Raw genomic sequence first — 26,045 nt, forward strand, 5'->3', positions numbered from 1 at the left:
CTTGAAATGTCTAGGGCGATTGTAGCTCCTTTGGTCAAAGACATGGTGGCTTAAGGATTCTAGGTTCACAAGCCTCCATAGGCCAACATTAACCCCATCAAAGCCGTGAGAGCAGGAAGAACCGGAATCTTGCGAAGTCTCAGGTACTGCTCCTCTTTGTATTTTCCTTCCTGTTTGTATTAATAGTTTCACAATATCCTTTTCCTATTCATAGATCAAAGAGTATCAGAGCTGGAAGAGAATCTGGAGACCAGCCTGTCACTATTCTGCTCCAAAATCCTCCGTGGCTCCCTAGTACCCACAGAAGAACATTCAAACTCCTTTGCCTGGTTGGTGTTTCAGGCCCAATACAAATTGGAGCTACTCTACCTTGCCCGTGTTAACTGGTATCACTTCCCTCCATGCAGCCCATGCTCCTTATTAGACTGGATGGGTCTCTGCCCCCTCCCCATCCACCAGTCCTCATCCCTCATCTCTTTCCATCAAATCATCATCTCTCATCTCTTTGCCAGGTAGTTAGTGCAGAATCCCAGGCTTTTTAAGTTGGAAGGGACCTCAGAAGCCGCCTATCCAGTGCAATCCAGTCTGGATGGCCGGCGGCCATCTCATGGCACTGGTGGTTTGGACCTCTCTGATGCACTTGTTTTGGAGATCAAACCTGGGATCTCCGTAGTATTGGGAGCTCCTGAGGAGGAAATTGCCTCTATCAATGGTGCTTCTGCCACTTATAGTCTTAAGAGACTTGCCTGGCCTCACAAAGCCTGGATGTGTCGGAGGTAGGCCATGAATCCAGGTCTTCTGACTCAACTGGGTCACAGCTGACAGTTGTGAGGTGCTTTAGGGTTGGCCAAATTCTTTACGGAGATGATCTCAGGTGAGTCTCTCTGTGAAGTCGGTCCTGCAAGGGTTGTTCCACTCATTTCACATACGAGGAAACTGAGGCTCAGAGATGACAAATGACTTACCTAGGATCACACAAGGAACAGATCCAGCTTTCTTTCCTCCAAGTTCAGCCCTCTTTGCACTCTCACAAGAAATAGTAAGACCAACCTGAACATATCAAAGCTTTAATGGAGAAAGAAAAGGAATCAGCCCTCTGTCCCTCACTTGATTGGTCCTCTGTCCTTCCCCTCCCATATTAACCGGCCCGGATCCCAGAAAATCACTGAGCTGGAGGGCACAGATCTGTTCGTTTCCCACCAATTCAGGCTTTTTGGTACAGTTAGTTGCAGGTTGTGTGGAGAAGGGCAGATGCTTATTGACTACAGCTCAGTGGAGATGACCTCTGCTGTCTGCTTCCTTGGGAAAAGAAACAGTTGTGGGCTGACCCTTCAGGTGTAGATGGACCGCTGGGCCTCCGGAGCGGGTCAGGGTCAGACCTAGAGAGAGCCCTGTCTCCTGGGAACACTCCGCCTCTGTTCCTGGGTGCTTGAGACTCTACAGTGTTAGAAGAAGTTCAGAGAGTTGATGACCATGAAGCGGGAGAAGATGATGTAGAGATGCCGGAACCAGAGGAGCTGACTCTTGTGACACAGCATGGCCTTCTGGAGGGAGGGAGAAGGACAACGGTGAGGAGCCGTGCCTACAATGACAATGGTCCCAGCTTAGCTGGGCAGGACACTCCCCGAGAGGGTGACAAAGCTCTCTCCTTCTGTCTTTGGATCCCCAGGGCTTAGGACAGGGCGTGGTAATGAGATGCTCATTGGGCTGGACAGAACTCCCTGAGCTGGGCTGAGCTACCATGCACCTCCAATTTACAGGGGAAGGAAGTGAGAGAGATGAAGTGGCTTGTGTAGGGTCCGCCAGTCAGGAAGATGCAAGGACAGTGATGGGAGAAAGGCCCGAGGCAGTCCTGGGAGGTTCCCCTCCCTTTTCCCTCACCCGCTCTGTAGGGTTCTCAGGTGCCTTTCTCCCATCAGAGCTGCCCTTCATTAATTTCACCATATAAAAATGTGGTTGGGAAGGAGGGCAGAGGCTTTGAGGGCCAGAGATGGCTGGACGAGGAGACTGAAAAGAAACGCTGGTACTGCCTGAAGGGCAGCGTGAAGCCTCTGGAGCCAAAGGCATCTGGGTTGGGGTCTGGGCACTGCTAAGAATGGCCTGTATGACCATTGCACAATGACCTTGCACAAGTCACTTCCCCTTTGTGGGCTTTGCTTTCCCCTTTTGAAAAGAGAGAGTGCTGGTTTGGATGACCTAGAAGTGCTGCTCCATCTCTCCAACCAAGGCTCCCATGTGACCAGTAGGAGCCCTTCCCTGACCTCCCTCTTCCCTTTGCCTTCCTCTTTCAGCGTTCTCCTCAGCTCTCATGGACTCGACTTTCTTCTTCTTTACATAGAGAACTCCCAGCTCCCAGAGCCACTCCAAGCCTCTCTCCTGAACTCCAGTCCCGAATCACTGACTGACCCTTGGATGTTTTGAACTGTCTATCCCATAGGCACCTGAAGCTTGACATGTCAATCCTTCTGGCTGCCCAAGTTGGAAGACTCTAAGTCATCCTCAACTTACCCTATGCATTCATGTCATTCATGTTCATATATATTTATTAAATGGCCAGCTAGGTGGTACAGTAGATTGAGCACTGGGCTTGGGATCAGGAAGGCTCATGTTCATGAGCTCAAATTCAGCCTGAGACACTTATTAGCTTGACCCTGGGTAAGTCATTTCCCCCTATTTGACTCTCATCTGTCAATGAGCTGGAGAAGGAAATGGCAAACCGCTCCAGTATCTCTACCAAGAAAACCCCAAATGAGGTCACAAAGAGTTGGACATGACAAATGACTGAACAAATTTATTAAGTGCCTCAAGATTCATTCATTCAACACTTACTAAGCATTAACAATGTTCCATTCACCTTGTAAGCCACTGGGGTGTTGTTCAACCATTCATTCGTGTCCGACTCTTTATGAACCTAGTATAGGGTTTTCTCGGCAAAAATACTGAAGTGGTTTGCCATTTCCTTCTCCAAAACCACTGGGGTAGACAAAGTCAAAATCCCAAACAAACCTTGGCCTCAAGGAGCTTATATTCTTCTAGAGTAACTTACCTTTTCTGGGATTGTACAAGGAGGAATACTAGTTCCAATGACCACGCCCCCTCCCAAAGAAACTTCCGACATGAGTGCCCAGCCCAGAACAGAATAAAAGGTGGCGGTAGATGGTCCTCTTAGTGTAGGCCTGCCAGAGACTCAGGTTTGCTGGACCTCAGGAGACTCATGGGATCCTCACCTTGGCCTGCTGTGCTTCTTTTTTGGTTAGCACAAAGAGGACATCCTGGGTTTGTAACCAGGTGAAGGGCAGATCCAGGATGGATATGTATTTCCGCAGTATATTCACAGACTCCAAGGTAAGGACCGAGCACCCTGGAAAAGGGATTGGGTAAAGCAGGCAGGGAGAGGAGAAGTAAGGGAGATAAGAGGGTTAACTCCTTTAATATGAGCTCGTGGCTTCTTCCCTTGTAATTCTTCCCAACCACCTTGCCCCCTTGCCAGTCCAGCCCTACCTCCTACACTGCATTGCCTGTCACATTCAGGAGGGGACATGGTGACAGTGAAGAGAACGCTGGACTAGGAATCGAGGACCCAGCTAGGCCACTAAGTCACAGTGTGACTGACTTGGACAGGTCATTTTACCCCTTTGTACAATAAGGACAAGATGTGAAGGGATGGACGAGCTGATTCCATAGCGGCTTCTATCTCTGCCGGTTCACGAATCTTTTCTGGCCAGATCTTCTGCCCTTTCTTCCCCTATGTCCCTCAGTGCCCAAAGAGACAGGAGGCCGTGGTGGACCTCCCCCTTTATTTTTGAGTTGGAGGGTGGGGATCCTGCACCTGTGATGAACATCTGGGCCTGTGTTTCCAGTGGTAACTCGGAGAACCTCCCTGGGGCTCAGTTTTCCCCCACTATAAAAATGAAAGGGTCCCTTCCAGCCCCAAATGCCACAGCTCCTCCAAGATCACTCATGAATGCAGCACAAAGCTGGCAGCTACCTGGTCATGCATTCACATGAAAAGAAGGGCCAGGGTTTACCTAGAGCTTCGGGGTTGGCAGAGTGTTTTCCGTCTGCACTCCCTTCTTTGATCTTGACAAACTGCTTCTGTTTCTCCCTCCCGGTTCCAAACGTTCTGCATCATGCTTCCCCCGACTCCTCCCTCCCTCCTGGCCTTCCTCATAGGAGCATAACTTCTTACTGTACAGTGCCACCCCATTGCCCACTCTATTTACCCAGAGACTTGCCCGGCCAGATCAGCCTCTTGTAGGAGGACCTGGCCTGGCTCCTCCTGCTTTTTGCCTAAACTTTGGGCATTTATGTGGAGGGATCCAAGGGGGCTGGACTAGAATCTCAGGACTTCTTAACCTGCAGACCTAGGATTTGTTTATTTCGATAACTATTTCCTTGGAATTGGTTTCCTTTGTAACCCTAAGAGTTGTATCTTATGCATTTAAGCACGTGATTCTGAGAAGGGGTCGCAGGCTTCCTCAGGCTGCCCAAGGGACCAATGACATACAAAGTTAAGAACCCCTGCCCTAGGTGCTCCCTAAGGGCAGCTCTGCTCTCCCCCTGTGGCTGCCATCAGAGAAGTTCCCATCAGGAGGCAGAGAACCCAAACTGGGGTGGGGAAAAGCTGGACGATCAGGCAGGCCCAGCCCCGCCTTGGGAGTGGGAGGGGAGGCTCAGCACCAAGGTGAAGGTCACCTAGCCCATGCCCGCCTGCGAGCAGGCTGCAGTAAAGGTCTGGGAGAGGTAGATGGCGCTCAGCGCTGCTCCCTCGTGGGCAGCCGACCACGTGTGCCCAGCCCGGGTAGGCAGGAGTCACATGGACTCTTCTCTCTGGGCAGGCTTTGGAGCCTGGCACTTGTCGGATCAGAGACCTTGGCTCAGAGAACTGCCGGGATCCTGGGCTTCTTGTCCTGGGCAAGGGGCTGCTCTGCTGGGCTTGGGATTTGGGAGGTGGGCTCGGGAGCCAGTCTTATTTTTTAAAGTTGTATTATTAGTCTTACTTTTATAAGATGTTCTTATTTTTTAAAGTTGTTTTATTCTTTGATATAAGGGATGACTCTGTGGCGTGGAAGAGGAGAGATAGAAGGGAAAACCCAGGCGAGGTAAGAACTAAAGACATCAATAAAATCTATTTTTTAAAAAGTTTCCAGGATACCTTTGTTTTTACCGCCCCCCCAAGTCACTTCCCCTTAAAACTCCTCACTACAGCTGCTTACTTCTAAGAACTGCACAAAAAAATGCAAGGTGAGGATTCTTTACCCCCTATGGTAGCTGGACTGCAGTCAAGGAAACTGAGGCAGAGGTCAAGTCACTGGCCTAGGGTCACACAGGGCCAAATCCTAGGCTGGATTTGAACTCAGGGCCTCCTGACTTCACCATCAAGCTGCCTCATTTTTCGGAGGAGGAAGTTGAGGCTCAGAGAAGCCTCATGCTTATTTCAGATACCTCCAACCCTGTGAGGTATCTATTATGAGCGCCATTTTATAGATGAAGAAATTCTCAGAGAGGCTGACTTACTTGCCTAGAGTCACACTGCCAGTGTGTGTCTGAGGTGGGGTTCAAACCCAGCTCTTCCTGACTGTAAGTGGTCCTTTTCCTCCCCTGTGTGAGCTAGAGGCCAGGATGGGACTAGAACCTGGGGTTCATGAGCCCCTGGGGTTCCTCTGTTACAACCACACTGGGTCTCAATAAATGATGGGCTTACCCAGCTCGGCCAAAATGACCCCCAGACACCCTTTAGTGGGGAGACATGAAGAATCAGAGCTGGAAGAGACCTTCACAATCCAATCCAACCTCTTTGTTTTACAGATGAGGAAACTGAGGCCCAGGGGCTAGAACCTGAATCTTCTGATTCCAAACTCCACTCTTTTCACTGTACCATGCTGAATCCAGAAGGTGAGGTGACCCAGGAAGTGTCTTCCCCCTCTCCTGTGATTGGCTAGGTTGGCTAAAGGTGGGTAGGGAGGATAAAGGGTGGAGAAGAGCAGGGGCTCAGGGCCTACAGGATATAGATGCATCTGGTGCTCATCTCTTAATCAGTTTATTTACGCCAGCAGACATGGTGAGGAGAAGGCAACGAGCCTGGGGGGGGGAGTGGGGGGGTGTTCCTATAAATGGAACATGTGTTGGGGGCAGGGGGAGTTGAGGAGGGGTTTTGGGGAAAACCCTTTGAGCAAAGAAAGGAATCTTTGGCTCCCCAGGTTCTCTCTGAAGGCCTCACCCAGCAAGCTGGGCAATGAGCCAGGGAAACCTGGCCTGAAGGAGAGTGGTCACAGCTGCTGTGACCCTTGGGAGAGTGTAGTATAGGAGAGGAAAGCAACTGGAGGCTTCCAAGCTGCCTTCCAGCAGTGCAGCCCTTTAGGGACCAGGGCAAGAGTGGCTGTGCCATCCTCGGTAGCCAGGCGATGATCCCTCGTGCTGTGTGTGTGTGGGTGACCTTGGGCAAAGTCAATGCCTCTCTCAGCCCCCAAGTCTCAGGCCAGTCTCAGGCTCTCTCAAGGGCAAGGAGGCTAACTTCCATCTAGGGTAAGAAGGGTCTGATGGGGAATGGAAGCATGGGGGGAGTTCAGCACTTTGGAACACGCAGACGCCTCTTTCTCTGACCTCTCCAAGGTGAGCCGGCTCACCCAGCGGCCCCAGCTGGCTTTGCTGTAAATGATCTATAATTTATGAGGGCACTGGGCTGACGTGGGAATGCAGCAGGCACAGGGCCAGGCCATGTTTCCCATATCTCTCCAAGGAAGTATTTGGGCTGCACACCCCCATCACTCAGCTCTCATTAAGCCTTTCTGAGCGCCAGCTTCTCAGGCCTGCCCGATCACATGCCAGCTGGGCAGTGTGGCCCAGCCTATATTTGGAAGGGCTTAGTGTAAAGTGCTGCTCCCAAGCTTGAGCCTTCCCAGCGGCTGCTCTGTGCAGGCTGAGAGACAGAGATGATGTAATCCCTCCCATCCACTCAGCTTTCCTCCCAGGGCTGAGGAGGGGGGTGCTGTCCAGCCTACACTAATGCTCAGGTGCAGAGGGGATTGTCCAGAATCAGAGAATATTCGATGCTGGGATCCTATCTGGAAGCAGCCAGAACCAATACCTGTGGCAACCACCTTTGGAGGGCTCCAGAGCTGTGTGGGGGAGGGGTGACAACAGGCCTTGGAGCTCATCTCACCGAACCATCTTGTTTTACACAGGAGGACACTGAGGCAGGCCTAGACAGGTAGCACGATGTAGTGGAGAGGGCTCTGAGTTTGCACTCAGGAAAACCCCCTTTTAAATCCTGCCCAAGATACTGGCTGCTTGACTCTGGGTAAGTCAATAAACCTCTCTCTGGGGCCTAGTTTCCTCATTTGTAAAAAACAGAGGGAGGTTGGCCTTGATGGCTTCTGAGGTCAGATGCAGAGCCATGATCCTATGATGTGCAGTCCCACAACTTGTCATTCCGATAATTAGGGGCAGAGCTGGGACAAGGAAGTCACATATGCAGACTTCCGGTGCCCAGGTCATGCCAGGATGCTGGCTTGTCACCCTCCCTTTCCTCGTCTTTAAATGCTCAAGATGTGAGAACTGAAGGGACTGTGGAGGCCATGTGGATCACGATTTCTTTACCTTGTTGTATCCTGGAGCTCCTCGGCAACATCTGGAGGAGCCTACAGACCCCTTCTCGGTATCATGGTTTTATATGCATGACATAAAATACATGAGATTATAGAGGAAACAAATCGTTCTGAAGTATGGTCAGTCAATTATGGTTTGTTTGTTTTTTAAAGTTCATAGTTCTCAGGTTAAGAACCTTGGACCAACCTCTTCCCTTTATGGAAGAGGAAATTGAATCTCTGGGAGGTGAACTCATTTCCCCAAGCCTCCCCAGGTAAGTGATGGGGAGGCAGGACTCCAAGCCGGTGTTGGTGCTCTGCATTGATCAGGTCCCTTTCCTGGGAAATCACTGCCCTTCAGGGGCTACATCTCCTGACTCTTAAGTTCTTCATTGTGATTTGCAAGGGGGAGCAGTGAGGGTTTGCCCCTTGAAGAAGCTCCAAGCCAGTTTGGTCTCAGCCTGGACCCTTTCTACACCCCAACAGCCATGGAGATGCCAAGCCTTGGTGAAGACAGAAAGTCGGACAGAGTGCAAGCATTCTTGGTCACATTGCTGGATCCCAGATTGACAGTGGATTTCCTAACCGTGCTGCCTTGCTCCTGGAGCGGCTTCATTTTGTAAGTGAAGGAGTTTAAATGCATATCCTGAATGGGGTGTGCAGCCCAGGAGCTTGGTGCCCTCCCTCTGCCATCCTCCTTCCTGCTGCCCTCCCAATGCACAGTGTGGTGCTCTTGGTTTAGAAGAAGGATGATTACGTTCAGGGCTCAGATCAGACACTTTCCTTTGGTGTGATCACAGCACTGTAATCATTTAGACCAGGAAAGGACCTCATAGGCATCAGGGTCACCCCCTTAATTTTACACTAGAGGAAACTGAGGACCAGAGAGGTTAGATGAAAGAGAAGTCTTTTCCTGAGGGATCCAGATTCATTGTCTCTGATTCAGTCTTGAAATTCAGCAGCCCACTTTACTATGTGACCTCTCAATGTGTCAGAGATCCAAATTGTCGACCAAGGTCACACAGGTATAATAAGAGGCAGCCATGGGGTGTGGGGCAATTGACTTAGCCTCTGGGTGCTGCAGTTAGCTCATCTGCAACATGGAGATGATGGTATTTACCCTCCCTGTCCTGTGGGACTCTTTGCAGACTTGGAAGCCCCATTGAAATGTGAGCCGTGAGGACATCTCTGGGCTGCCCTGGCTCTGCCAGGAGGAGGAGAAGCCATCATCGAATAGGTCAAGCCCTCGATGTGGAGGCAGAAGATCCGAGTTGAATGCCCAGCTCCGTCTGTTATCTACAGAATACAAGAGCTTAGGCTCGTGGTTTGGCAGCGAAAAGGAACTCAAGCAAATCTTGGGATTGTAGCTCCACAGCCTCATCCTAGACATAAGGAAACTGAGGCCTAGGGAGGGGAAATAATTTGCCCCAGATCACAGGGAGGAAGTGGCAGAGCCTGGATTCAAACCCAGAGCCAGTGTTCTTCCCATAAAGTCCTTGAGAGCAAAGATGAATTTTCATTTTAACTTTGTATCCCCAGTGCCTTGCACTCAGTAGGTGCCTCACAAGTATTTTGGAGCTCGGGTTCCACTTCTGTGAAATGAAGGGGCTGGACTAGATATCCTCCCAGGTCCTTCCAGCTGTGAATTCCATGACTGACCCGTTCAAGGCACGAGGGACTTTAAAGAGGACCTCGGGAGGCAGAAGCTTTCTCTCAGAAGATGCTGACTCCTCTTGGGTGGGGCCCCTATGCTAAAGCGTGTCAGAGAAGTAGGGCTGGCAGTGCCCACAGTGCCTGGCACAGGCCTCTCAAGGGCAGGGCCTTGCCCTCCCCTCCCCTGGGACACAGAGCCTCCAAGCTTTGGTCTCCCTTCCAAGATGCCAAAGAATCAGCCTCTCCCAGAGCTGGGAGGAGGAGGTGCACATGATTCAGGGCGAGCCCCTGCCAGGGGGAGGCAGCCCCCTCATCCTCCTATACCAAGCAGAGCATTTCACTTTCTCCTTCCTTCTTACAGTGAGGGATGCTCCCCATCCTAACCCACCAACAGGCCTGAAATGTCCTCACTAGAGGTTTGGTTTTGGGTTTGGAATGCTTTGGGTCTGAATGCCAGAGCTCAGCACACAGTTAGGCACACAGTAGGTGCTTAATAAGTGTTTGCTGACTGATTGATTTCCAGTCACATTTCCATGCAAATGCATGGAGTCTGGGGCAGAGTGGGTTGGAGGCTCAGCTCTTTGGCCAACCCTCAGGGTGACCTTAACCAAGGTTGATAACCTCTTTGGAACTTGGTTTCCTTCCTCTGCAAGACCACCAAGTCTAGCATTCTATAATCCTTCCTCAGGATTTGCCTTGGGCCTGCCAATAAACATTTCAGAAGGATGGAGGAGGCAAAACAGTTTCAATGTGGGATTCCTTTGTTTCACAGCCCTCTGCTCCTAACCCCAATCAGCGCTCCAGGTGGAAGCCTTTCTCCTAGCTAACTAGCTGGCTTGAAAACAGTGCAGGGAATGGTCTTACCTTCAGGCAGTTTTCCCTGGGAATGTAGGAACCTGGAGAGGGAAAGAGAGATAAGGGTAAGCCTTCTCTCTCTAAGGACTAATCTTACATTTCGGTAATGCCCCCCTCCATGATTTTATTGGCACAGGGTCTTCTGATTACAATCTGTAATCTTGGAGATTTACCCGTGGTGGTCAGAGGCCAAGTGACTTGCCCAGGGTCACACAGCTTGACAAAACCCTGTCAGGAACAGCACTTGAATCCAATCTCATTGACTTGGAGACCATCTCTCTAACCATCAGGCCATCCCACTGCTCTATGGATTGCTGTTTTCAAGTATCTTCCTTTTGTATGATAATTTCTATCCACGTATGTTTAAAGATGTAATACTGACATGGAGTGGATAGAGATATGCCCCAGTGCCAGGGAGCCTGGGCCTGCTGATACACACTGACCGTGTGACACTGAGCGCCCAGCCCACTCTCCATCTTCTGCCTTTGTGAATGTGTATCGCCCTTGTCTCTCACCCAGCATCTCCTTCCTCTCTTAGCTTCTGGATGCTTATTTTCCTTCAAGCCTCACCAGGAAGCCTTCTCTGAGCCCCTCAATGAAGGAGTTTGCTTCCTCCGCACACTTACCTGGCACACCTTGACTGGATTTCATCTTGGGTCCCATTGATCCCTGTTCATCTACGTACACATTTCCCACCCTTCAAAAGGACAGATGCTCCTTGAGGGAGGAGAATGGGCCATTTTTAAATTTTCATTTTCTAAGTACCTAAGACAGTGTAACTAAGGAAGGAAGAAGGGCATGATGGTTGTCAGGAAGACCAGGGTTTAAATCTTGCCTTTGATGGTCACTAGCTTTTAACCCCTTACCTCAGCATAGTACAGCTGGAAGAGCACCGACTCTAGTCAGAGGCTAGGGTTCAAATCCCACCTCTGAGGCTTGTGACCCTTGGGCAAGTTCCTTAACCCCCCTGGGCCTCGGTTTCCTTCTCTGTCAAACAAGGGGGTTTGGTCCTGGTGGCCTCTGGGGTCCCTGCCAGCTCTGTAAGGGAGCTTATATAATTTTAGTTCTATAATCTACAGGCTGCGATCTGAGTTGGTGGAGGGAGTGCCCACACCAGGAGTTCCCTCCAATGAGGGAAGTTGGTCATGGATCCCTCCAGGTAGCCCCAGAGCTCAGCGTGGTGTCTTGCTCATAATACTTAATAAATACTTGTTTAACTGGTTCTATTATCACTTTTGATTCTCATAGCCTTTCTGGAGTGAGGGTAAAAATAATGCGTCTGACTCCATTCATTTGACAGAGACAGAAAATGAAGGCTAAAGAGGGGAGGAGTCAGAGCAGTGACCCTTTCTGGGGGCCAGCCCTCTCACTGTCCCCCCTCTCCCCCACAGTGCGTGGGAGGCTGCCTGGTAAGCAGTAGAGTTCTCAGGTGGGACACTCCTGGGAAGGTTTCCCTTCTCCCAGTAACTAGAAGGTGTGTGGGAAATCCAAAGGATTCATTTGCATACCAGCCGGGCACCTGCTCTGGCTGCGGCTTCATTCATTCCAGTGCCATATTTAGGGCAAAGGCACCCAAACACTCCACCCGTGATTTTTGAACCAATCAGTTCAGCACATGGAAGGGGTGGAGGCACAGCCACCAGGGCCAGCCTGGGCTGCCTCTCTGCTCTCAGCCCCAGCTGGACGGAAGCGGGCAATGCCTAGGCCTGTCCTGTCCTGCCCTGTTCTCACCCTTGGCCACAAGAATGAGGGAGGGAATGTACCCAGGCAACTCGAGGGTGCCTTCTGCCTCCCTTGGGGCAGATGCCAAGGTCAGACAAGGTGGCTGACTCACAACAGATCTGGGAAAGTGTAGACTCCTGACGTCGGTGCATACGCTCCATCTCTGCTGGTGCTCCCAGCAGCCAACAGGGCTCCAGGGAAGGGGATGGAAAAAAGAGAAAGACATTCTGGAGAGGCCGGAGGGAAAGAGAAGGCCAGATTGCCCAAGTGAGATCTACTTTAAAGTGGCACCTTAGCTGAGCAGCAGCCAGGACCAACTAGCTGGTCCTCGTTCGGCTTTCTGGGGTTGTGCAGAACAAGTCTAATTCTTTTTTTCCCCATGGGCCAACTCTTGACATGTTTGATGACTACCATCATGTCTCTCTCCCTTGTTGAGCTAGTTAGTCAACAAGCCTTTATTAAGCACTTAGTGTGTATCAGGAACTGTGCTAAGCACTGGGGACACGAGGGAAGGCAAAAACAGTCATTCTCTTCAAGGAGTTCACATTCTCAGGGGCTGGGAGGGAGACAACATATAAAGAAACATGTAGATAAAAGACATTTACACACAGGAATACACATGTAAGATACATACACATACAATGTAAATGGATGATAACCTCAGAAGGAAGGAACTGGAGGTGGGACAGGGAAGACCGGAAAGGCCTTTTGCACGACGTAGGAGACAAGCTGAGTCTTGAAGGTCACAGAACACAGGACCTCCAGGTGAGGATGGAAAGCATTCCAGGCATGGAGGACACCCAGTGAAAAGGCATGCAGGAGGGAGATGGAGTGTAATGTGCAAAGAACAACAAGGACGTCTCTGTCTCCAGGCTGAGTCAACATCAATAGCTCTTTAAACTCGGATTTTTTCCCCAGTTGATGTATTTATCCATCGCCAGCCTTTCTTTAGCTCTAATTCTGACTCTGAGAAACAAGGGACCCCCGTCCCATCCAGGGGAGCATACAATTTAGTGTTTAGCACTTCCAAATCTCAATCTTCTTCAGATCTTCTTCTCACCTTCAAATCTAACTCCTTAAAATCCTTGTAAAAGGGGAGCAGTTTCCAACTCCACACCTAACACTGTTTAATTTCACTTATATGGAACGACTGAGTTTATTGATACCTCTAATCAGACATTGATAAATGATTCCAGATTCCATCCCTCTTGTTGTTTTTTTCAGTCTTGAATCAGGTTACATAGCATTCAATTATTCTACTGAGTGTATCAGCTAGATATTGAAGAAATTTTCCAATATCTTTAGTTCCTCAATAGCTTTTGCAAGCTGTTCCTTCCATGGTGCTGTTTGGCACCTATCCTTAGGAGTATCTCTTTATAGCACCATTTTTCCTCCTATGATTCTTTTTTTTTGGCAATTGAGGTTAAGTGACTTGCCCAGGGTCATACAGCTAGATACCAGATGCTGGTGTCACATGATGGGAAGAAAGCCAGCCTCGATGTCAGGAGCCTTGGGAAGGTCTGAGCTCCAGCCCTTTGCTGTAGGACCCCGGGCAAGTCCCTTAGCTGCCTAAGCTACAATCTCTTCATCTCTCAAATGGTGATAGGAACACTTGGGATTGTGAAGGAAATGCTTTGCACAATGCTTCCATACATATTTCAATATTCATGGATCTGTGACTGTGTCAGCTCTTTGTGGACAAGCAGTGGTCTCCCTCCCCGCTCCAGTCCACCCTTCACTGAGGGTGACCTTCCTGAAGCAGAGGTCTGACCACAGCACTCTCCTACTCAGTAAATGTCAGGGGCTCCCTATCACCTCCAAGATCAAATGTAAAATCCTGTTCACTGTTCAAAGCCCTTTGCAGCCTGACCGCCTCATCTTTCCAGTCTTCTTATGCCTTTCTCCCCTGACATCTCTACCTGCAGCAATGGCCTCCATCCTCATCTCCCCTTCCTGGCTTCCTTCAAGTCCCAGCTAAAATCCTACCTGTTACAAGAAGCCTTTCGGCATCCCGTAAAGGCTAGTGCCCTCCCTCTGTTAAAGATCTCCAATTCCTTCTGCCAGTGGTTGTCTACCCTGTTAGTCTGGGAGCTCCTGGAGGGCAGGGACTGTCTTCTGACTTTCTTTATACTTCCAGCACTTAGCCTGGGGATAATAATAGTACCTGCCCTATGGGGTGGTTGGAGGATCAAATGAAATAATACAAATGTAAAGTAACATATAAAACCTTCAATCTGGTTTGGATATCTATAAAACCTGCCATATTGTAGGTGCTTAATAAATGCTTGTTGACTGACTGAAGATCCCTCTCCACTAGATAAGCAATCCTGCACTAATGCAAATTTTGACCCCTCTATGACTTTTATAGATAGTCTTTAAGAGTTCCTGTGTGTGGTCTAAAGATTTATCATCCTACATAGCAAGGTAGAAAGGGCAATGGCCTTGGAGTCAGGAGAACCTGGGTTCAAATCTTGCCTTAGACACTTACTTGTTGTGTGACCTTGGGCAAGTCACTTAATGTCTTAATGCCTAAGTTTGCTCATCTACAAAATGGAGGTGTGGACTCAATGACTTCTAAGGTCCTTTCTATCTCTGATGCTGCGATGACGAACCTCTCAAATTGAGCTCGGCAGATGCTCAGATAGTCATACAGCCGGTTTCTGGGCCCATCCTGGAAGCCACTCTGGCTGGGGGACCTGCCAGGGTCTGGGCCCTACTCAGGGCCAAGCGTCACCCCACACACCCTGAGGATGTTAGTGGAGACAAACCTTAACATACCATCTAAATAGGAGCCAGTGTTGTCACTGTTATCAATTCTATGCTGGAAGATGAGGCCCTGAAAGTGCGTGTACACGGGGGTGGGAGAAGTGGGATGCAGAGAAGCCTGGGTGGGAAGCCAGGCTTTTGGGTTACCCAGATTGTCCTCGTCTAATTGCTCTGTCCAGTGGCCAGCCAGGGATAAGTGGGTCACAGAACACTAAGGTGAGAAGGTGCTATTTAGGGCGACTTCCTGTTCCCTAAAGGGAACTCCAGCCAGCCAGCTGGGCACCCTTGTCCTGACTTCCCAATGTAGTTACAAGGTACCACTCTGGGTAACTTATGCTTGCAGTCCGTAAGGCCAAGAGAGAGGGAGCAGAGGAACGGTAGCTGCCAATGTGTGGAACGGCCAGCACACTCTGAGACTCCCCAGAGGCAGCTACGAGGATCACCTCGAGGAGGTGGGAAGTGTCTTGACTAGACGGAATAACCCGATCTTGGAACTCGGAACCCTGCCCTGAAGCTGAGCTTGATCAGCCAGTCAGTGAGTGCAAACTCACCTCAATTGATTCTGTCTAGCTGACCACAGCCCCTGCCTCACATCCCCCCATCCTGTCCATCTTCTGATATATCGCACCATTTGCATTGATGCTTTTGGCCCCTTCCACCTCTACCTGCTATTCTGGGAGGAGTAATCAATCAATGTTACCATTGGTTTAGGGAAGGGGGTGACAATCAATGGCCCCACTGCCCCATTCTTTATCTCTGCAACTCCCCAAACCATCACTGCCCTGTAATTGTTGTCCCTATGACAATATAAGCACCTTAGTGGTAGGGACTGTTTCACCTTTGTCTACAAATCCTAATGTCTAGAATAGTGCTTGGCGTATAGTAGGCACTTAATTCTTTTTCATTCATTCACTCACTGGTCATAGAGAAAAGAGGAAGAAACATTCTTCTACTCAGGAGAGAGGTTAGGGTGGGAGGAACCATAGCATAGGATGACACATTCTCTGTCACAGCCTTTATTGGTTGGGTTTTGCTCAAGTTTCTCTTTGCTACAAAGAAAGAAACAATAGGTAAATGTAGGCTGGGAAAGGATTTTGATCTTTAAAAGGTATAAATAAAAGTTATTAATTGGGAAAAAATAAAATGTGAATTGAAGCGGGAAAAGACATAATGTACTTGCTCTCTGTGACTCAGAGGAGAGATTATTTGTTATTAGATCAGGGCGTTGTGTCTATACCTGGACACAGCCCCTGTGGGCTCTTTAACTCCTGGCTGAGCACATCCTTTCAACCCTTCCTTATATAGTGCAGTGGATAGAGTACTTGATTGGAAGATCTGAGTTCAAATCTTTCCTCACATACTCACTAGCTGTGATATCCTGGATTTGTCACTTAAACCTCTCCCAGTCTGTATCCTCATTTGTAAAATGGGGATAATGACAGCAACTGCCTCACTGAATGGTTTTGATGATCAAATGAAATTTGATGTAAAGTAACTTATATAGAATCTTCAAGGTTAGCCATTGTTCTTACATGATGGAGGACTATTTAACAGTGGGTTCCTTAACTTGCCTCCTGAGCCCACCCTCCTATCCCCTTACCTACATGATGGCAAAGGACACCTACTGAACTCTCCTTCCAGCCCCAGGAAGGACTGAGAGCTAAGTCTGAAGAGCACTGCCTTCTTCCTGTTCTCTGCAGGCCACACATGCTAATAAGGGCTTTCCAAACCAATGATTCTCCAGGGCCCTTGGAACTCTTTCTTGGAGAAGCTCCAACTAGGGGAGAGGTAGCTGTTCTCATTGTTGCCATTTCTGGAATCATGTATTTAGGCTCTTTTGTTGGTCATGGCTTGGGAAGGGGCGGGGGCTGGGAATGGAATCATGTTGGCATCTAGCCATTGAGCGAAAGCTTAAAACTGATGCTCGTTAGCGTTTTTATGAAGTTGGCTTCATCCCCAAACTGGTGATACTGACCGTTTGAATGAGCATAGGATATAGAATCTTGTGTTGTTGAGTGGCTTCAGTTGTGCCCAACTCTTCATGAACCCATTTGGGGTTTTCTTGGCAGAGATACTGGAGTGGTTCACCATTTCCTTCTCTAGCTCATTTGACAGATGAGGAAACTGAGGCAGACAGGGTGAAATGACTTGCCCAGGGTCACACAGCTAGGAAGTATCCAAGGCCTGATTCTCTATGCACTGTGGTGCCACCAGCTGCCTTAGACATAGAATCTAGGCCCCCCCCCTCCCATTTTACAGAGGAGAAAAATGAGGCTCAGAAAGGGTGGCAATTTGCTCCTGCTCACACAGGTAATGGGTAGTAAGGGCAGGGTTTAAGATCACAGGATCTTATCTTTAGAGCTGGAAGGGACCTCGAAGGCCACCTAATCCAATTCTTATTTTATAGAAGAGGAAACTGAGGTCTCAGAAAGTTAAGGGACTTGTCCAATATCACAGAAGCTGGATTTGAACCTAGGTCCTTGGACTCCAAATCCAATAACATTTCCACTCCACTAAGGACACCCCTTGCTAGGCAAAGGGTGGCCATTCCCTTCCCCCCACCCAACATCCTCCACTTCCCAGGGCAGACCCAGAGTGATGATGTTTCTCACACTCCTGATTGTAAGAACAATCAGCCGCCTTCCCCAGGGAAGGATGTCTTCCAGCCAACGACGAATCTTTAGGGTCTGGAAGGGAAGGTGAAGCCTTAATCTGTGAAATCTGAGGAGGGTGAGCACTGAAGACTTTGACCTCTCCCCAAGATGTGACTGTTCAGCCAGAGGTCCCTATTCTCTTGCCATCACCTGGTACAGTGTCCTGTGGAACGATAAACAGCCTTGGACGTACCAAGGTTTGTCCTGATTTTGTTCCTTGGGCGAGTCACTTAATGTCTTAATGCCTAAGTTTGCTCATCTACAAAATGGAGGTGTGGACTCAATGACTTCTAAGGTCCTTTCTATCTCTGATGCTGTGATGACGAACCTCTCAAATTGAACTCGGCAGACGCTCAGATAGTCACATACAGCCGGTTTCTGGGCCCATACTGGAAGCCACTCTGGCTGGGGGACCTGCCAGGGTCTGGGCCCTACTCAGGGCCAAGCCAATGCCCAAGGATTAGGAAAGTCCTGAGTTTGTTCCAGATTATTTAGTGGGGCTGCCAAGGCCCTCCCTGGCTTCCCCCTCCCCATCTTGCATAGGTAACTGACCTCAGGCCTTGCGCTTCCTCATCATGGGGCTTCTGCACCTTGTTTTCCCACATATGAGAATTATGGAACATTAGGGCCAGAGGGAACCCTAGGAAGCCCCTAGTCCAGCCCCTCATTTTACACAGGAAGAACTGAGTTCTGGGAAGGGAAGTGACTTGCCCAAAGCCACACCACTAGTTAGCGAATCTTCCCATGCCCAGGCCAAGGCTCTTTCCAGTCCTGTGCTTGCTACACCTTGCCAGGTCCATTCTTTGACTTTTGTTGCCGCCTCCACCTTGTAATGCTCTACCCACTGTTTCTCTATAATCTGGGACCGTTGACTGTTTCAAGGCCCAACTTCAAATTTACTCGCCCTAGGAAGCTCTCCCTGGCTAATTATGCCCCAGTTCTGTATCCCTTCAAAATTTAGCCACTTAACTGTCATCCACCCAATCTCCCTTTGTTGAGAGACATTATCCTGTACATTTTTATTAGCAGCTTTTTTTTTCTTTAACTGGATCTGTGATGTCATTGGTGTGAGGCACCCCCAGTATGGAGACTACCTCCACCAAGGCAGATTGGTACCTGCTCTTCATTTAATTGCCTCAGTTGCCTGGAGGTCATGGGAGGCTGTGGCAGGGTCACCTACCTAGAGACCGGACCTGAGTTCCCAGTCATCCTGACTCTGAAACTGGTTCTACTCATTACACCATCCTGCTTATCCTGGGGAATAATTCTCAAGCTGCTTTTTTGCAGGAGCTGTGTCATGTTTCTTTTCTTTCCCTCTTCTCAGTCCCTTGGCAGCTCCCAAGGTGTCCTTTCCTAGGGCTCCCAACAGGCTCCAAGAAATTCGCTCATTAACTTGATGGTTTCAATGGCAATGGTATTAAGGAAGCATTTTTGTTTCAGTGGGAACAACTAAGGATCTTTATTTGTAGGGAGACTTGGGCTGGAGGTAAAAACAACGCTGTCCAGTCATTCTATTTCCAGGATATCCCATGGTACCCTGGGTGCTCAGGTCCCCCAATGTGGGGGAAATGCAAGCCTGGAGATGAGGGGTCCATCGTCTTCTACGATGCAGCCTCTTCTCTGCTCAATGCTAACATGGAAGAGAGAAGTCTGTCTGAGAGAAACCTGAGAGACCACCAGTTTGGTGGAGGCTCTCCAGACGTTCAACACAGACATGCACGCATACACACGCATGCGCATATGCACACCGCCCCCCCCCCCCCCCCCCCCCCCCCCGGCCCCTTGCCCCCCCCCCCCCCCCCCCCCATTCTTTCTCTGAGGCCTCTGGCTCCATTGCTATCCTGCTGCTAGCAAAGCTCTGCGCTGATTCGGATCTTGGTGACCCAGTTTGGATGTGTTCCAGGTCAGGGACTGTGGTCTAGTGTTAAAACTCCTGACTGTTTTCCTCCACAGCCTAGGGAAACTAGGGGAGGAGTTAGGTCCCTGGACTCATGCGGAAACAAGTCTTGGTGATACACCAATTAATTGTGACAGTTGGTGAGTGTGTGTGTGTGTGCAGAGACCTCTAATGAGGTGTTCAGAAGGGGGTAGGTATATACTGCCATTATTGTCTGGCCTTCACCCTACCTGCCCAGAGCTGCCTGCCAAAGGAGTTGCTGGGCGGGGGATGGGGCGGTAAGAGTGTGCTCAAAGCTAATATAAACTGCAGGAATCATGGAATGTTCGATCTGGAAGGGACCCTCGAGGTCGTCTATCTCCAGGGTCTTAACCATTTTAGTGCCTGTGTCCCCTTTGAGAATCGTATTTTTAAATTCATAGAACAAAATACATAGGATTGCAAAGGAAGCCAGTGATACTGAAACGCGGTTATCAAAGTAGCCCAGGTTAAGAGACCTGGCCTAGACCAATTCGCTCGTCCGGGAGAGGAGAAAGCTGAAGTCCTGAGACGCACCCGGGTCACCCTGCTGCCTGGCGTAGGGCCAGCACCACCTGAACCACTCAGGTTGGGCCTCGCTCTTTGTTAAAAATTTATTTTATTTTAAATTTATGGAATAAAACAAGCAATTCCATAACATAGTATAATAAAAAAAGATGATTGCACACGAAACTGCGAATCTACTACACATCACCTCTGCTCCTTTTAAATACACAACAAAGTTCTTATGTAAATTTCTTTTTTTTCCCTTGGCTTCTGATAAGCAAAGAGCGCCTTCAGTGGGAGTCTCTCTTTCCCCCACCCCAGCTCCTTCTGGACATGTGACTTGCATCGGCAGTTGCTGGGGAAACCACAGACAACATCCATGCAGAGTGGCTAGGATAGACTTCTCAGCTGAGAGATCTCCCACACTTCCACTCCTCTCCTCACTCCTGGTCTAAGGCTCACCCCCTGCCCCCGGAGATGGGGGGCTGGAGCGATGTCCACAATGCTCCATCAGGGCTGAGATTCATTATTGCCACTGCTACTTTACATTTAAAGAGCGTTTGTTAAAAGCCTGCTATGTGCCAGGCACTGGGCTAAGCTCTGAGAATACAAAGAAAGGCAAAAACGCCTTCCCTGCCCTGGGGAAGCTCACCTCCTCCAGGCAGAGACAACACGCAAACAAACACGCAAACGTGAGACATATACAGGGCACATGAGAGGTGAAGGTGAGACCGGAGTCCAGAGGAGCAGCTGAGGACAGAGAATTGGATCGTAGGCATGTGGAAAGCCAGGGAGATGCTAGGACAGAACTGGAGTTAGGCAGCAACCGCATGAAGAGATGCAAGCTCAGTGGACCCAGATCATGGAGTGTATGGAAGGGAGTAAAGAAGGTTGGAAAGGTGGGAAGGGGACAGACCAGGAAGGACTTTAGAAGCCAAACGGAGCAGTGTCTGTGGGTGCCTGAAGATAACAGAGAGCCACTGCAGTTTACCGAGTAGGAGTGTGACATGGTCGGACCTGGGCTTTAGGAAAATCATGTTGGGTGGGAGTGGGGCGAGACTTGAGACAGGCAGACCTAGTGGGAGGCAGCAGTTGAGGTGTGAGGTGAAGAGAGCTTGTACTGGGGTGGTGGAAATGTTGGAGGAGAGAAGGGCGCATATTTGAAAAATGTAATGACAGGTGTAGTGGCTAGCACACAGGGCCTGGAGTCAGGAAGACCTCTCAGATCCTGCCTCAGACACTGGTGGCGTGACCCTGGGCAACTTACTGTTTCCTCATCTGTGAAAAGGTAATAATAAGAGCACCTACCTCTTAGAGGTCTTGTGAGGATCAGACAAAATGATATCTGTAAAGCACTTTGCAAACTTTAAATCTCTATGTCAGTGCCAGCTATGATGATGATGATGATGCCTGAAGCTTTTCTTGGTCAGCTGCTAGTGCCTTCCCCTTTGAGACCCAGAGGCGCTACGTGACTCACCCAGGGTCACACAGTTGGTAAGCATCTGAGATGGGACTGGAACTTGGGTCTTCACGAATCCAGGCCCAGCATCCTCTCCTTTACACAATGCCTCTTAGACCTAAGATACCTGTGGCTGTGAGGTCAGAGGCCAAATTCCTCCTTCACTTTTTAAAGAGAGCCTGAAATTCCCATAGAAAGGCTGACGGTATTTCTTTCATTCTAATAATCACAGATAAAGCTGTGACCGAGGACTGAAGGGCAGATGAAAAGATCTCTGCTTGTGGATTCACTGTCTGACCCTGGGTTTAGGGGGGAAGTTGGTCCAAAATTTCTGTGGGATGTGACCCTCCTGGGGTTTATTTGCAAGACTGGATCACAGTTGATTAGATCCTGGCCAGACATCCGAGGACCAACTCCATTGATCGGACCATCTGATCCCACAGTTTGCTGCCAAAACGATTTGATTTCAGTACTTCCCTACTCAATAAAGTCCCGTGGCTCCCTATTGCTTCTAGGTTAAAATAGAAACTGTTTAAAGCCCTTCACAATCTGGCCCCAGTCTATCTTTCCAGTCTCATTAGACATCATGCCCCCTTGGTCAAACTGGTCTTCTTGCACTCCTCCATCTCCCTTTGGAGGGAGGTGCCTCTGCCTGGACTCCACTCCCTCCTCCCCTCCACTTGACAGAGGTTGGAGAAGCAGCTATTCCAGGAAGCCTTCCCTGATTCTCCTCTGCCTCAGGCTAGCTGCTCATGTTCTGCCTCCCAAACTGCCTCCTATTGGACAATTTGGTATCTGTTCTCTATATATCTGGTCTATACTTAACTATGTCCCACTAGTCACCCTCGTTAAAAGGTAAACTCCTTAATAATTGGGATTGTTTCATTCCCCAGCACTAGTCCAGGGCCTGGCACAATCAATCAACAAGTACTTATTATTATTATTTGGTGAGGCAATTGGGGTTAAGTGACTTGCCTAGAGTCACACAGCTAGTAAGTGTCAAGCGTATGGTCTGAGGCTGGATTTGAACTCAGGTCCTCCTGACTCCAAAGCCGGAGCTCTATCTACTTCACCACCTAGCTGCCCCTATAACAAGTACTTATTAATCGCCTTCTGACAAAGAGGAAAAAAAGGAAAGAAAAAGGTGAGGGGAAATCAGGCCAGGCAAAGTGACTAAGATAGCAACCATTTCTGACAGCAAGCACAATATTCTATACCCATGGTTCCCCACCTCTGCAGAGAAAGGAGGGAGGTATATTTTTATACCTCTTCTCTGGATCTGTGGGTTAGAAAGGCTATTTTGGAAGCCCTGTAGAAGAGGGATTGGAGAGGGGGAAGACTGGAGGTGATACAGGGTCTGCTCCTTCAGGGTAGTCAGTGGACAGAGGGCAGAGATTAGAGTCCAGTTTAACTGACTGGGTTCACTATGGAAGGAGAAAGGAGTCTGGTGAGAATGCCTATGGGAAAGGGCATCAGCTCATTCACCCTAGTCCGGGAGATGGCAGGCAGACCTAGCTGTGCATGGTGGGAGAGCTTGCTCAGACACCAGGAGCCTAGGGAATGTGGTCACGCTCTATTTCCTCTGTGAAACCAGCCATGAAAAAACCCAAGGGCCCCTAAAAATAAAATTAACTCTTTGCTTCCCACATCATCCTGAGGATGTGAGGTCACATGGGGAGAGGGGAAAGGAGGGAAGTAAGGGGCTCGTTGGCCCCTTGCTGCTGACTTTCAGTCTGGCAATCTGAGGATGAAGTCTGTGCTGGCTGTCTGGGCAACACCTTGCTGTCCGTGGTGCTGAGGCCACAGGGGCTGCCTCAGAGTTCCTTTCTCAGGATCAGGCCCCCAACCCTGTGAGCCCTGGATCTAGAAAGGGCAACCTTTTTCAACAGCCCTTTACCATTCCTCTTCTCATCTAACATGATCACACAGTCTCTTGCCTGGTCCTACCCCTGAACTCATTTTGGGAAGTAATAACTTGCAATTCTATAGTGTTTTAAGGTCCCCAAAACACGTTTCTTGCAATAATGCCGGGAGATATATAGCGTCAAGTATTATCTTTATATTTCAGACGAGGAAACTGAAATTCAGAGGTTTGACCAAGGTCACAGAGAATAGAGGCCAGAGAAGTGCTTTTAGCAAACAAAAAGCATTTATTAAGCGCTTACCATGCGCTAAGCACTGGGCTAAGTGCCAGGGATATTATGCAGGTCAAAAACAGTCCCTGGTCACAAGGAGTTTATATCCTAACGGGGGAGACAACATGTATATATGTCAATACATATAGTACACAGACAGAGTAGTTAGAAGGAGTTAAGCCCAGAACTCTCCTAAAGTCAAGTCTGATACTCTTTTCCATACACTGCTGCTTCCATGGAAACTGCTGTATTTTTCAGCATAGATTTCCATTTATTCTTTATGACTCAGTTTTGGCTCACTTATCTGTCCCCCAGGGGCAAGGATGATGCCTCTGCTTTCACACGTACCCAAAGTGCCTAGCATAGGGCTGGGCACTTTATGGCAGCTGATCAATGCCATGTAGAATAATGGGAAGAGCACTGATCTTGGAAGTCACAGGATCTAGGTTTGAGTCACTTACTAGCTGTGTGACCCGCTACAAGTCACTTGACCATTTTGAGCCTCAGTTTCCTCAACTATAAAATGATCATAGTAATACTTGCAGCCATGTCATACAGTAGATAGAACGTTGGGTCTGCAGTCGGAAAGACCTGAGTTCAAATCTAGCTTCAGATCCTTACTAGGTGTGTGACCCTGGGCAATTCACTTAACCTCTGTCTCAGTTTCCTCAATTGTAAAATGGTGATAATCATAGCACCTACCTCCAAGGGCTGTGAGGATCAAATGAGATAATATTTGTAAAACACTTAGCACAGTGCCTAGCACATAAGCTCCTCCCTAACAGGGTTGTCAGGATGGAAGGCTTTAACAAAGCTTTACACAATATGGAAATGGAAAAGGTCATTCTTATTCTTGTCAGCCAATCCTGTTGCTCAGAATAGGAGGAAACCATGAAGAGTCAAGTGCTGGATGTTGCCTGAACAAAGATAGTGATTCTTGTAGCCCAATAGAGAGCTACACTTAAGGGGGATTTCATGAGGACTTTGAGAAGGAAGAAAAGGACTTTCAGTAACCAGAAGGAGAAGGATATCCTTTTGCCATGTGTCTTCTATACACATGTGCCTCACTGTCATTGTACTTTAAGAGCTTACTCTCCCCAGGGGCCTTCTGGGAACATTTTGTATCTATTGTTCACACCACACTTTCTTGGTAAATAACCTTTTCTAAAAGCCGTTTAAGTCTGGCCAGCAAATTGTTAATGTGAAGTACATGGATGGGGGCTCAAAAGCCACAATACTGAAACCCAAACCCAAAGGATTATTCCTAAAACCCTGAGTAGTTGTAGTCAACTGTCTCTCTGGGGACAACAAATGTCAAGTAGGAGTGCAGACTGGGTTCTTGTATCTTTCTGACCCTGGAATATCCTACGTTCCCCAGAAACATCCTTCTCAACACCTCATTCATTAGGCAGTTGCTAGCAGTCATCAGATCCATTGGGATCATTCAGCTGTCTTTGTTAAATGCCTATTCATGTCTAACTTCCCCCTACCCTAGACAGTCGGGGTTTAAGTGACTTGCCTAAGGTCACACAGCTAGTGAGTGTCAAGTGTCTGAGGCTGGATTTGAACTCAGGTCCTCCTGACTCCAGGGCTGGTGCTCTATCTACTGCACCACCTAGCTGCCCCCAAGTCTAGCTTTTTGGAAAAATAGCCAGGCCTTCTGTTGTGAGCCTCTCTTCCACCTGGAAGTATAATGTGCCCCAGGGACTCTTTGACGTGAAGTTCTTCCAATTTTTCACTGGCTTTCTAGACTTGAAGCAGTTCAGAAAGGTGAGCCTTGTAGGGATGGGCAGCCTGTGCTCCAGGTATATATGGGTGGCAGTCCACAGGACTCTTTGTTTGAAAATAGCACAAGATACTTGCAGAAACATTGCTGTTTCCAAGGGGTCTGGGTAGCTTCTGAACAACAGCCTGAGGGAAGGAGGTGTTTGGGAAATAAAAGGACAAAGTCACAGGCCAAATCCAGGGGCTGATGAACTTTTCCCAGGGGCATCACCTGAGGGAAGGTGCCTATAAATTTTGGACCCCTTGGGCGATGTTGATCTTCAGGTAGGATAACTCTTCTGTCCATCCATAGTCTGCCCTCCTGAAGAGGGATGCTGCAGCTGGCTCAGCTCATTCCAGGGTCAAACAGGAATGTGGAAATGCTCTCTGGAAAGCCAGTATGGGCTGTTCCATCTTTCAGTGGGTGCCACATGGGCCAAGGACCTGGCTCTGGGCCTGGCGCTCACCATGGTAGGAAGAACCCCAGCCTAAGAGTCACAAGGCCTGGTATTAGTGTTCCAGCTCCGCCACCAACTACGTGGGTAACTTTGGGTAAGTCAACGTCCCCCTCTGGGCCCATGTCAAATGAGAGGATAGGGCCAGCTGGTCTCTAAGGTCCCTTCCAGTTCTAACCTTTCATGATTTCCTTGTTCTGTAGCCTCTGTCCCCTTTATGGGTGGGTCTGAATACCCACTCTCCTAAGCTAAGGGAGTCAGGTCCAAGAGTGGTACAGTGCACAGAGCACCAGAGGCTTGGTATCAGGAAGACTCATCCTCAAGCATTCAAAGCCAGCCTCAGACACTTACTAGCTGTGTGACCCTGGGCAAGTCACCATTTGCCTCAGTTTCCTCATCTGTAAAATGAGGTGGAGGAGGAAATGGCAAACCACTCCAGTATCTCTGCCAAGAAAAACCCTAAATGGGGTCACAAAGAGGCAGACATGACTGAAAAATGACTGAATGACTATCTATCCACTTATCTATCTATCTATCTATCTATCTATCTATCTATCTATCTATCTATCTATCT

The 26,045-nt window shown here is 48.9% G+C and overlaps 1 protein-coding gene and 2 long non-coding RNA genes across 3 annotated transcripts in view; 2 read left to right on the forward strand and 1 right to left on the reverse strand.

Moving 5' to 3' along the window:
• Positions 1 to 1,051: 1,051 nt before the first annotated feature.
• The window catches only part of PIGL (phosphatidylinositol glycan anchor biosynthesis class L), a 144,884-nt gene continuing 119,890 nt past the window's right edge, over positions 1,052 to 26,045 (reverse strand). Inside the window, exons 5-7 of the mRNA XM_027861878.1 lie at positions 10,104 to 10,135; positions 3,228 to 3,361; positions 1,052 to 1,544 (exon numbers count right to left, since the gene is read on the reverse strand). Of these exons, the coding sequence (XP_027717679.1) occupies positions 1,446 to 1,544; positions 3,228 to 3,361; positions 10,104 to 10,135 (265 nt within the window). The 3' untranslated portion in view covers positions 1,052 to 1,445. The remainder of the gene's footprint in view (positions 1,545 to 3,227; positions 3,362 to 10,103; positions 10,136 to 26,045) is intronic.
• LOC114043042 lies at positions 4,798 to 5,832 on the forward strand. Its single transcript, XR_003569053.1, has 3 exons — positions 4,798 to 4,950; positions 5,051 to 5,102; positions 5,809 to 5,832. It is a non-coding gene; the product is annotated as an uncharacterized LOC114043042 (long non-coding RNA).
• Positions 5,857 to 9,047, forward strand: LOC114043041. The gene is made up of 4 exons (XR_003569052.1): positions 5,857 to 5,895; positions 7,185 to 7,300; positions 8,073 to 8,205; positions 8,735 to 9,047. It is a non-coding gene; the product is annotated as an uncharacterized LOC114043041 (long non-coding RNA).

This window comes from Vombatus ursinus, unplaced genomic scaffold (genome assembly GCF_900497805.2).
Source record: "Vombatus ursinus unplaced genomic scaffold, bare-nosed wombat genome assembly UNPS02014768.1, whole genome shotgun sequence".
Taxonomy (NCBI): domain Eukaryota; kingdom Metazoa; phylum Chordata; class Mammalia; order Diprotodontia; family Vombatidae; genus Vombatus; species Vombatus ursinus.